This window comes from Furipterus horrens, unplaced genomic scaffold (assembly GCF_987537825.1).
Source record: "Furipterus horrens unplaced genomic scaffold, mFurHor1.1.pri manual_scaffold_5, whole genome shotgun sequence".
NCBI lineage: Eukaryota > Metazoa > Chordata > Mammalia > Chiroptera > Furipteridae > Furipterus > Furipterus horrens.
The window spans coordinates 159,805,953-159,817,730 of NW_028327175.1; the positions used below are offsets into that span (position 1 = coordinate 159,805,953).

Sequence of the window (11,778 nt, forward strand, 5' to 3'; positions counted from 1 at the left end):
GCACACCCCATCCCCAACCCCTGCTGAAGAGGCTGCTGCTCTCCCCTCTGCACAATCCAGACACCTTGCTCAGACTTCTAGAGGTTCCTTTTTTATTGGCTTAAAAGCTCATTCACCAGTCCTTAAACAATCATATGTACAAAATATAGACTATTCCCTCTTTGAAATCTCATCAATAAATAGTACGTGTAAAACAGGGGGCGGGACCATATAATTTACCGTAGCAAAATTCATTTCAAAAGATATCATATAATTTACAAATTGATTTAAAAAAAAAAGACAGGGGTTCTCAGGCTCTCCAGGTCACAGGGAGGTGGAGGTGGGGGGAAGTTGGGGGTGTCTTCCCAGGGGGGCTGTGAGATCAGTTCACAGTTGGGTCTCCGGCCTGGCAATGGCTCAGAAAAGTGCAAGAGGAGAAGGCAAAATATCCCCTTAGTGGATTAAGGCAGAGTGGAGCGGCCCCAAACCCGGAACTTGATAGGGAGTCGAGTTGGAGTTCAGCAGCGTCTGTGGAGAAGAGACGCTGGGTGAGGTGAGCAAACGCTCAGAGACCAAGTGTTGGATTAAATCACATTGTGGGAGGAGGGCTAAGAGGCAGATGATCGTCAGGCTAATAGACAAATTGAGTGAGGGTAGGGTGGCGGCAGTGGGGGAGCATCTTCCGCTGTGTAGTGCTACCGTTCTCGTCATTTTTGCACGAGATTTTGGGCTGGCTGCCGGGAGGGGGCCTAAAACGCGCGCAGCCTTCAATGCCCACTTGGGCGGGCAGCGGTAGAATATAGCAGTTGGCGCTGCCCAGAGGACGAGAGACTGAACTGACCGGCCACCCTCACTGGCACCTGGGCACACCATGGGTCAGAGAACGAGAGGCAGAAGGAGCAAGTCCGTGTGAAGGCCACCGCCGCCACATCCTGGACAGCCTCCTCCCTCTCTCCCAGGACCCACCGCCCAGCGGCCGACGGACCATCATAGAAAGTCTGAAAAAACCAGGGCGCCTGGGCGCAGGCAGGCAGGGGAGGCAGAAGCCTGCAGCCCGGGGCGCTCCTCCAGCGAGGCGGCAGGACTCAGGCTGCCCGCCTGGGAGACTGGGGAGGAGAGGGAACCCCAGTCTCTCGGGGAGCCGCCGTTCAGGCTGCGCGTCTCCTCGCAGGCCGGCTCCAGCCCGTAGAGGCTGTGGTCTGCTATGCGCAGCGTCTGAGTCAGCGCCCAGATGTAGTTGTGGGCGAAACGCAACGTCTCGATCTTGGTGAGCTTCGCGTCATCTGGGAAGGTGGGCAGGACGCCGCGCAGCGCGTCTAGTGCGGAGTTGAGGTTGTGCATCCGATTGCGCTCGCGGTCGTTGGCCTTCTTGCGTCGGCTCCGTCGCTGTTTGCTCAGAGCCAATTCACTCTTGGGCCGACTTCGTCCCCCACGCCGCGCCCGGAGCTTCCTGGCGGCCCCTCGGCAGCCGCTTCCTTCCGCCTCGACGCAGCCACCTGGCACGCGAGTGGGGTTCGGCGAAGCGGACACGATGCAGGTCAGTTCCTCGTTGGAGGAGACCGGGAAGGGCTGCTCCGGCTCGTGGGTCACTTGCACAGCGGGCGTACCCGAGGGATGAGGTGCCATCCTGCGGAGGGGTAAGAGGTATGGGTAAACGTGGGTCGGTAACCCGGGCGCAGTTCCCCATCACGGAGCCAGGTGGGAAAAAAATAAAAATGAAAAAGAGCCACCCCCGACTGATCAGAGGGACCCCCTTTCCCCTTCGAATGCCGCTCTGCGGCTTCCAGGTGTTACCTTGTTCTTGTAACGCAAAAGAGTGGAGAGCGGTGGGCTTTGAGCACTGCGGTGAGCTGATCTGGCCTTCGATTACGCCAAGTTCAGCTGAGCTTCTCGCGCCGCCGCCTAGGAGTTCCCACAGTCATTAACAAGAGAAGCGCGAAGGGTGCCTGGGCTTCTGTTGCTCCCTCTTGGCGCGCCTGCAAGACCAGGCGGGTTTCCTGAGCTGCGAGTCGTGTGCTCCTCGGCACGCTTTATCTGCTCTGCCGGGGCCAGGAGCGTGCCTGTCCTGCTGCTGCCCGCGCCGCCGGCCTATCAGCGCCGCGACCCGGGGGCCGCGCCACGCGAGCCCGCTCCTCCCCCGCGGGGCACAGCTGGATTCCGGACTAAGGGGGAGGGGAGCGCTGCTCTGTTTGCTTTCTCCCCGCGGGCTCTGTCCCAGCAACTCTCAGTTCCTCAAAGAACCTCGCCCAGTGAGAAGAGCCTTGTCTGGCTCGCGTCTGGCGGTTCCAGACCGCTTTCCCAGCGCCTACGCTTCCTTGGCACCTGTCCAGAGCCCCTCTTGGTACCCTAAAGGGGGCTTGGAAAGGCCTCGAAGCCTTTCGAGTAGGTCAATCTCCGTGCGTTACACGGGGGAAGTTTAGGCTCAGAGAGGGAGGCGGCTTGCCTCAGATCACACACAGCAAGAGATAGAACAAGGAGCCGGGTGTCCTGAGTACCGGCTTGGAAAAGCGTCCTCTAATTCCAGATGCCACCCTGCTCTCCTGCACTGTGAGTCAGGTCAGGAAACACACACAGAACAATGTTTCACTGACCCTCTTCATTGCGGGGTGGGAGGAAGAAGGCGACTTCAGAGGCAGATGTCCTTGGCACTTAAAACTTTGCCTGGGGATGGAGAGCTCCCCTTACCATGCCCTGAGGTGCCGGCCCAAACTACTGAGACCCCCCACCCGAAATCTAAGACATTTCAGTGGTGTCTCAGAGGCAAAGGGTGGCTACGGAGGAACTTCCCCAGGGGCCATTCCACAACTACCCATCATGGGCAGTACCCTAGCGCTGGGTCCCGGGTCTGCAGGGCAAGAGTTCAGGTGAGAAGGGGTCAGGAGAGGGCCAGGAGTTCACTGCAAGCCTTTGTGTCTTTTAAACGCCTGTGGTGTGCTGGCGTTGCAGAGAAGCAGATCACCTCTGTCTGCCCTTAGTCCCCTTGTGCAATCGCGGGCGGGCAGGGGGCTGCCAGCTCTACCCGGTCCAGCCTTCTGACGCGCTATTAGCGATCAGGCGGTGTACGCAGGGCCGGGACTCTCCAAGGGCCGTGTAATCGCCGTCTGGAAATCTTTCCAAAATGAGTCTGAACGCATCACCCCTCCTTTCTTCCCTGCCCCTCCCTTTTGTCCCCGCCTCGGACACCCCGTGGTCTTCTGCTTCCGGTCACTCAGGGTGAGGGGTCGCGGCTTCCGTTCCTCTCTGCTGACCGTGACCTGCCCGGAGGAGGAGGCGGAGGCTGGGAAGACTGGGTCCTGGGTTAAGGCTCTGCTGGCCGCGAAGGCTTTACTTTCTAGCATCTCCAGATACCCCGAGCCTCTTGGAAGCTGGCGAGGGGCGCTGGACCGGGTTAGGAAACTGAGGGGAGAGGGGAGGGAAAGAGGTAAGTTTGTGTATCTGCCCGAATGACGGCCTCTGACACCAACCCAGGCCTCTTGGAATTTCCTCCAAGGCAGAGGGAGAGGATGGGTATGCTTGGGAGCCAGGGTGAGGGGACTGTTAGGACATTATGGGGCTGGGGGCGCTGTCCTCCAGACCACAGCTGGCACGCTGTGAGCCCAGGCCCCTTCCTTTGCTGTGTGGGAACCGAAGCTAAGGGTCAGGTTCAGGACCACAAAGGAACCCAATGGAGACTCATGTGTTCCACATTTTTCTGCTGTTTCCCTTCGGATCAGAACTGGCTCCAAATTGTCTACTAGTTATAAGAATGAGAACCTGAGACCCCCCTTTTCAGATGGAAAGATCAAGGCCCAGAAAGGAGAAGTGACTCATTAAAGTCACAGAGCAAGTTCTATCAGAACCAAATGGAACTCAGGTCCTAAGGCTCCTAGTCCTGGATTCTCCTTTACACCTGCTGCCTCTCCTTGATTGGGGGAAAAATTCTTTCAAAGCAAAACCAGACACTCCAAAACATAGAAAGTAGAAGTCCTGGGTCTGTGAGGAATGACAGAGTCCGAGTAGAAAGCAGGTAGTGACCCCATCACCCAGCGCCAAGGGGAGCCAGTGTCCCCTCGTGTTCCATCTCTTTACTTTCCTGACCAGCTTGCTTGATTTCTGTCCTGCAAATTAGAAACAGAGAGAGGAAACCCGAAGCTTTGCTTCCTTAGCTCTCCAACACCCAGCCTGGCTCTGGAGGGAGCTCTGGTCAGGAGGGATCAAAGCCTCTGTGGGTCTCCGGAGGCCTGAGATGCAGCCCCAAACCACAACTCTCATCTAGCAGTGGCTCTCAGAAGAAAAGTGAACATGGGACTCGCCTTTGCTTCAAGTGGCTCATGGGCACTGGAGATAGCCATAGGGTGAGCTTCCAGCACCAGGGAAGATTCTGGAGATTCTTGAGAACCTTCTTGTTTGGGAGAGAATTCTAGGACCGGCTTGGAATTCTTATCTAGCTTCCCCAGGTGTGGCCTTTGACTCAGGGCTCTCCAAGGCTTGCAGGCCGACACCACTACTCTGGCTTTGCGCAAAAAGCAGGGCGAGGAGCGCGCAGCGGCGGAGTGCCCCGGTCACCTTGCGCACACAAGAGCTCTCAGAGTCCCTTCTTCTGTCCAGTAGGGTGGGGCTGGAGGTTGAGTCCTAGGGGTTTAGACAACCAGGATTTATGTCCTCTCTTTCCGCTGTTGGGGATGCATAGACCCCTCTCCAAAGTTAATTCCTGTGCTTTTGTTGGCTGAGGCGCAGGCTGTGATAACTCAGTGCGCGCTGGCGGTATTTGTGCATCAGCTCTTCTATCGGGGGAGCAGAGCCTGTTCCTGAAGACCCCTGCCAGGCATCACCTCTAATGCCTCCAGGACCAGCGTGCTTATCGACTCTTTGAGGCCTTGGTTTGCCTGGAGGCTGAGAGGGCCCAGAAGAGAGGAGACAGCCTGACTCCTGGAGACTGCGGCTGGTTGGAAAAGAAGCAAGGCTGCGGTCTGCCCTTCTGCCTTCCTGTCTGTGGGGGGAATCTTAGCAGTGCTTGGGGGCTCCTTGAGAAAGGAGAAGGAGGGAGGGGGCCATAGGAGGCTGAATAGCTAATGGCTTGCCAGAGGAGGGGGCGTCTTTCTCTCGCCTACGACTCTGCACTGAAAGAGAGGAAGACAAAAATCTGGCGAGCGAGCTGCCCTAGCCGAGACTGGCCACTTCAAACAGCCCTTCAAACAAAAGGAGACGACGAAAAGAAAGCCCCACCTGTCTCCAGTGTTTGCTAAAATAATAATAAATAGATTTCGTTTAATAAATAATTACAAGAGATTGTAAAGTGGAGTGCTTTGGAAAACATCTACTGCGGGAGTCCCGCAGCCAGCCGTCACCTGCTCCCAAGGCGGGCAACTTTATTGTTAAGCCACCCCCCAACTAGTTCGCCTCTGATAAACTCTCCCTCGTTTTCACAATGACTGTTTACTCATAGTTAGCACAATATTACCTTTGCCGTGATAAACCCAGAGCTGGGAGACCTGGCCCCTGGCCCCTGGGCACACCTGTCCCAGAAGCTGACACATGGATTTGGCACCGAGCAGGCCTCCCCCCCGGGGGCCGTGTACATTGGCCCAATTGCCACCCATTTATAACAGGTTGGCTGCAAGGCCTATCTCGGTCCTATTTGTCTTCTTTTATTGAAAACATATGGTCTCCAGGGGCTCACCAGCTCCATATTTCATCTTCCGGGAGCAGGGGCGCTTCCGCAGGTTGGTGCTGCTTGGCGCACCGCTCCCCACCCAACGGCTGCTCCTGCGCCAGCTGAGGGGACTGAGGAGGTGGGGTGAGGAGAGATAAGGCTGGATCCTCATTCACTTTGAGAAAGATGCCTTTTCCTCAGAGAATCCCCCTCCTGGGGCTCAGAGACCTTGTGCGCTCTTGAGTGGGAGGCTGGTTCTTTTTCTTGGGTAGGTGAGAGGGTGCCATATGCCACCCCCAAGGGCGCACAAGGAAGCTACAGCCCAGGGAGTCCTCGAACAAAGGGAGGAGAGGGCCCAGGACCTCAGGAGCGCCTGAGGTCTTTATTTCCAGATCCCCCTCCCTGCCCAGGGCCGCCTCCCCCGGCGTCCGAAGCTGGAGCACAGTGCTTGGAAACAAAGTGTCCACATTGTCCCTGCCACCGGCCGGAGACAGTGAATGAGTGAAAAGGTGCATTGCGCACCAAGACACCTGTTGAAGCGGCGCCTCTTCTCAGCGCCTCTCTCTGCTCTGCCCTCGGTCAGGGGGGAGTGGGGGGTGGGAGGAGGGAGAGATACAGTGATTTGTGGTGACATATGTTGAGCAGATCGGTGTGTACTCTTCACAGGGACGCAGGCACCCTTGCTCCCATACACACCCCGCGAGAAGGCGCAGCTGCTCTCCTCACCTCCTCCGGACATAATACCTGGGCCAGGCGCTTTGGCGTCGCCTTTTGAAACTCCAACTTCCTCCCACCCTCTCTGCTTTCCACCCCCCACTCGCCGCGCAATCTTGGCAGCTTTAAAGTAGGACTTCATTGTCAAATTTAACAGATGCACGTTTGTTCTCAGCGCCCAGCAGCCTCAAACACACACACACACACACACACACACACACACACACACACACACACACACTCAGGCATCAACAGAAAATGTGACTGATGACACAGATGCAGAGCGAAACATGTCCATATGCCCCACTCTGCCCCCGTTCAGAGCTGGAGAAACAAACAAGGGCAGGGAGGCCACCTCCAGAGCCTCCAACTTTGCGCTGGCCTTTCAGCGCTGGGCGCGCATCTCCTAGTGGGGAGCCAGGAGAGCGCACGGCTTCTGACGCAGAGCTCGGATCCCAGGGTGGTGGGAAAGGGACCTCAGGGAGGAGCAGAGAGGGCCACACGCTCTGGACCAGCTGATTGGGCATTACCTAACATCTGGCTCTTGCTTGAGCTCGGCATCTAAACCCCTCAGCAACAAAGATGCCTGGGTCTTTCTGGGATTCCCAGAAGTGGGCATCAACCTGAGACCCATACCTGGAGAAGTCCATTTAGCACACTTCTGAACCTGCCCACTTATCTCCTTGGCGGGTCAGATGCAAGTTCCTGGATCTGGGCTTGGCTAACATCCTGTGATGGGAAAGAGCAATAGATGGAGGATAATGGGCCTGGCTCTGCCACTATTACTGTGCCACCTTGAGCAAATTATTTCACCTGGACCTCACCTCTCTCTGTTTCCCATATATTAAAGGGAAAAGCTGCAGAAGAAATACTTTGTAATTTTCTTCTCAAGTTCTACAAAATTTGGAAGTCTTGGATACCAGTGGGCCTTAGGCTGTAAGTGAAGGAAACACAGAGAGAGTGCCGCTCATCCCCCCTCCATCTGTTTCCCAGATCTGAGTTTCACCAACAGTTGAGGGGTAAGGGGCAGGAGGCAGTGGTAGTGGGGAAAGATGGGCACTGAGGGGTTTAAGAAACCATCTCTGTCCCCTCCATCTTTTAAGTCTTGGTGCACAGGTAACCTTTGGGCTACTGTGACAATCCATGACAGGCCAGGCATGCCTGATGGTTCCAGGCTTTCAGACCTTCATTTCCTCCAGTGCTGGGTTGGAGCTGGGAAGCTGGGTGGGGGTGCCTGGCTCTTGGGCCCCTTCCTCTCTCCGGGCTTGTTTCTGGAGAAAAATATGCCTCTCTCACCCTCCTTGTGAGCTTGGATGAACTCTGCTCATTCCAAAAGATAGGGGCATCCACCTTCAACCTTACATAAACTAAATTGTCTTTATTTTCTGTGCATTTTTGACTGAATGTGGTCCTGATATTTCTGTGATCCACTGGACCAGGCAGGGGCTCTCTCCTTTGGGATAAGTTAGAGCATTTTTGTCAGGGGAGCTTGGTAGTCTCTCTGTTCTCCAGTCCGGATGCCCTCTTCCCACCCCACCCCCAACCCCCAGCCCATTGGGGATTCTGTCTAGGCAGCAGCAGTAAGAACCAAAGGGTGTCTGAAACTGCTATGAGTTGGGGATAGGGGCAGGAGGAAATCTAGCCACCTCACTTCTTAAGTCACCGCTGGTAATATGTTCACCACCACCCCCTCCAGTTATCAAGTTGGGAAGGCAGGAAGGGAGCTGGGTGGAAGCTGAAGAGAGCCAAGAATTAATTCTAGAGGAACTCTATGGAGAAGCAATGAAATAGAATGCTATGCAGTATTCCACACAGTGTTTAATAACACTACTATCTATATAGAACCTTAAAGGAGGCAGATCACCCCCTCACACAACCTTTGGGGGACCCAGTAAGTGATTTGTCTTATTCCCATTTTACACATGAGCAGTGTGAGGTTCAAGGTCCCAGAGCCAAGACTGAAACTCCACTACCCTTGTGTCTGCTCCAGCTAGCCGGCAGGAAATCTTTATTTTGCCGCTCTCTTGCACCCCATACCCACCTCCCACACTTCAGATCTCCATCCTGTCCCCTCTGAGGCCCTTTAGAGGTGGGAGGTCTTAGCCAGGGCTTTGGGGGTCCAGGAGTCGATGTTTGGGAGCAATAAATAATGGAGACTTTTCCTTCTCTCTTGTCTTTTTTGATCTATGGCTTCTGTGAGCCTTCCCTAGCTCCCTGTCAGTAATGTGGGGGTAGGTCCAGGCTCACATGACCTTGAAAGTGAGTGCCTCCTTGAATATTGTGCCTAAGGCACCCACACTTGCCTCACTACAGCCCAACCCCAGCCCTGCTGTGAGGGCACTAAACATTGTATTTTCCTTTCTTAGACCTTAAAACAGGTGGCCTCAATTGTTTTGATTATGTGGCACTACCAGAAAACTACGTTAGGCACACCCTTCAAAATACGTTAGCTATGCATTATTCTTCATATATTATGTACAATATAAACACATGCAAAATGTGACTTATTATAAGATAGATGTCTTTCTGTACCAGGCTACATAAGTAGTAGAGAAGGGAATGGAATTTTGAGTCAGACAGTCTGAGTTCCAATTTGGACTTCTGTATCTAGTAGTTCTGTAACTTCTTTGAGGCATCTCCATTTTCTCACCAATAAAATGGGGGTAATAATAAAGTACCCACCTCATGGGTCTTAAATGATCTAATTCTTATAAAGTGATCAGCATGTAGTGGATGCTCAATCATTTATGAGAACTACTTGATACATACATTATGAAACATACCTTCAAATAAATTTGCTCCCAGGAAATAATAATGAATATAAATAGAAGTTCTACTATGTGATTCTTCTTGCACTCCCCCTCCAGGCAAGCCGCTTTGGAACCTGCTGTCTGAAGCAGCCACCATTACAGTATCATCAATAGTTATGACACAGGTTCATATTTGACCAGCACTTCCTCATCCATTATTATTTCTCATTAAACTGACGAGGCAGCACGGTCAGAGGTCAGCACCCCATTTTACATATAGAGAAACTAAGGCTTTAGAAAGGTGATATAACTCACCCAGGGCCACCCAACCAGTATCATCAAATGGGAACAAGAATCTAGGTGGTCTGACCCCATCTATCCCTCATCCATCCTGACTCACTGTTACACTGTGGGCCCCACCTGTGAGCTATTGTACAAACAACTCAGGATCTTGCTGAACAACTACCAAAGAAAGGGGTGTGGACTAATCAATGAGGCCAGATGGTGGTGTGTGCCTATGGTTCATTCACTCTTGTCCACCAGAAACCATAGCAAGCTTGGAGGCTCCCTGGCATGTGATCTTACTTGGTGGGTGGGGTACATTTTATAGATGAAAGTGGAGAAGAGAGCACTTTTACAGAGGGCCAAGTCTGCACAGGAAGCTACAAATCAAATTTCTGTCAATGCAATTGCCCAGACACCAAGATGGTCCAGGTCATTTGGGCACACCTTAGCTCTGTTCCATAAATGTTTATGAAGGGTCATTAGGAGAGGGTGGTGGCCAGCTGTTCTCCATAGTCACAGAGATTAGACCCAGGGTAAGTGGCTTGAATTGGAAAAGCAGGGATTTAGGCTATTGGTGAACCTGTCTTTCCTAACAGATAAACATGGTGAGCATCCTCTTCAGATGAGATAGAGTCATCTCAGTAGAAACTCCCCACTCTTTGGCCTGGTATAGTTGTTCAGCCTGCTTAGAGGTAGAGATGGACTGGTTGACCCCAGGAGACCTCTCTCTTCCCATGACTTCATCACCATGAATAGTTAGGATGACATTAAGTTGTACAGAACACAATTGGAAAGTCATTTATCACAGAAGCCCTTCAAGATTATGAGTGGAATTTATTACTACAAGTCTTAACCTGAGTGAATTGGAATTAACACCAGTTCCCTTCTGAGGAATTACAGTCCAACAGCACAAATGCATGATGTGCTATGTGTGAGAAATACAAATAACCAGAGGGTTAGGGCTGAGGAAGACCTTTGCTAGCATGTGGTTCCCAACACTAAATTGACAAATGTTTGGGAACTGAGGCTCAGGATGGACATATGTCTTTGCAAGGTCACACAGTAAGTGTGGCTAAGTCAGAACTCAAGTCGCTTTTCACTATCCCATGATCATGGGTCCTTGCTCTATGTTGCTGTCACTTGTTAGTCATCATTCTCTGACTGGTATGTGGAAGTCCCTTGTTCTGTGTCTCCCTCAATAGAGGGTGAGCTTTTTGATAATAGGTGCTGCATCACATTGAGAATTTAGCAAGGACATTGTAAACGGTGGGTCTCCAATAGCAATTGACTTGATGGACTCATGCAGGTGAAGGTTATATGAGACTCAGGCATCTGGGAAGCCAGCAGGAGGTTGGAAGGACGTGGAATTAATGAGAGGCTGATCAGACCCATATGGCTGCTATAAACTCTGATGTAGGCTAAGGAGCCGCATCTGTGGGGATAACAGAAATGGAGAAGGGGAGGCACATTCTTCCTTTTAAGGGCACAACCTGGAAGCTGTATATATTATTTCTGCTCATGTTTCCATTGGCTAGCACTTGATCACACGGCTTCATTTAGCTGCAAGTGAGGCAGAAATGTAGCCTGAAGTTTGGGTGACCATATGCCCAGCTATAAATTGGAAATCTATTACCAATGATCTTTGCCACACTCAATCGTTAGAAAATAAAAGCTTTTCTTCCTTGGACTATAGCAGTGATCCACAATGTAGTGTCCACCCTCCACCCTCACCCCAGCCTACGGCTCCCAAGGATTGTGAAGCCCAGAAAGTGTAGATTCATCTTTCTGAGGAGATTTTGAGTTTCATTAGATCATTTAAAAGGGTCCACGACTCCCCCAAATATTAAGAATCAGCTTTATGAAGATTGTTGAGCAATTTGGGATAAGTCATGTAATCTCTCTGGTTTTATTTTTTTGAGAAAATTTTCCTCTTCTAAAGGGATGTGCCAAGGCTTTGAGTGAATAAAAAAGTTTTGACAAAACAAAATGAAGCCCTCTCAGTCATTTAGCCCACACTTAGTGCGGTCTGAAGTGGGCCAAACCCTGGGAATAAATCTAGTCCTTGCCTCGAGAGCTCAGAGTCTAGTGGTGAGACAGGCATCTAAACCAAGAATTACAGAACCCTTTGTGCTTACTATCCAAGAATAGACCTCCTGGTAGCCCAGGGGTCTATAGATTTAGCAAGTGCCTCAGCACCTTTGATATGAAGCCAGAATTGGGGGCAGGTCACAGATGATAAGCTTACATTGATGGGGTCACTGCAGGCAAAGATGTAGGAACCAAGGTTGGCAGGCAGAGTCCTGGGCTCTGGCTTCTAACTCCAGCTCAGTGGACCTATAAACCGCTCCTCCATTGGGTGGGAATCATCCCTACTCATCGATGAAGAGGCAGTGTAGGGAGCGATCAAGAACAGACTCT

General features: G+C 52.2%; 1 protein-coding gene across 1 annotated transcript; it reads right to left on the minus strand.

Annotated features, from left to right (window-relative positions):
* Positions 1–635: 635 nt before the first annotated feature.
* On the minus strand, positions 636–1,966 carry NEUROG3 (neurogenin 3). Its single transcript, XM_090279455.1, has 2 exons — positions 1,774–1,966; positions 636–1,606 (listed from the first exon to the last, which is right to left on the minus strand). The coding sequence occupies exon 2, from the start codon at positions 1,603–1,605 to the stop codon at positions 967–969; it is 639 nt and encodes a 212-aa protein (XP_090135581.1). The 5' UTR covers position 1,606; positions 1,774–1,966; the 3' UTR covers positions 636–966.
* Between the last annotated feature and the right edge of the window lie 9,812 nt (positions 1,967–11,778).

Bases quoted from the DNA above. Each gene is read 5' to 3' on its own strand.
- NEUROG3 (XM_090279455.1), bottom strand. From the start codon at position 1,605: ATGGCACCTCATCCCTCGGGTACGCCCGCTGTGCAAGTGACCCACGAG.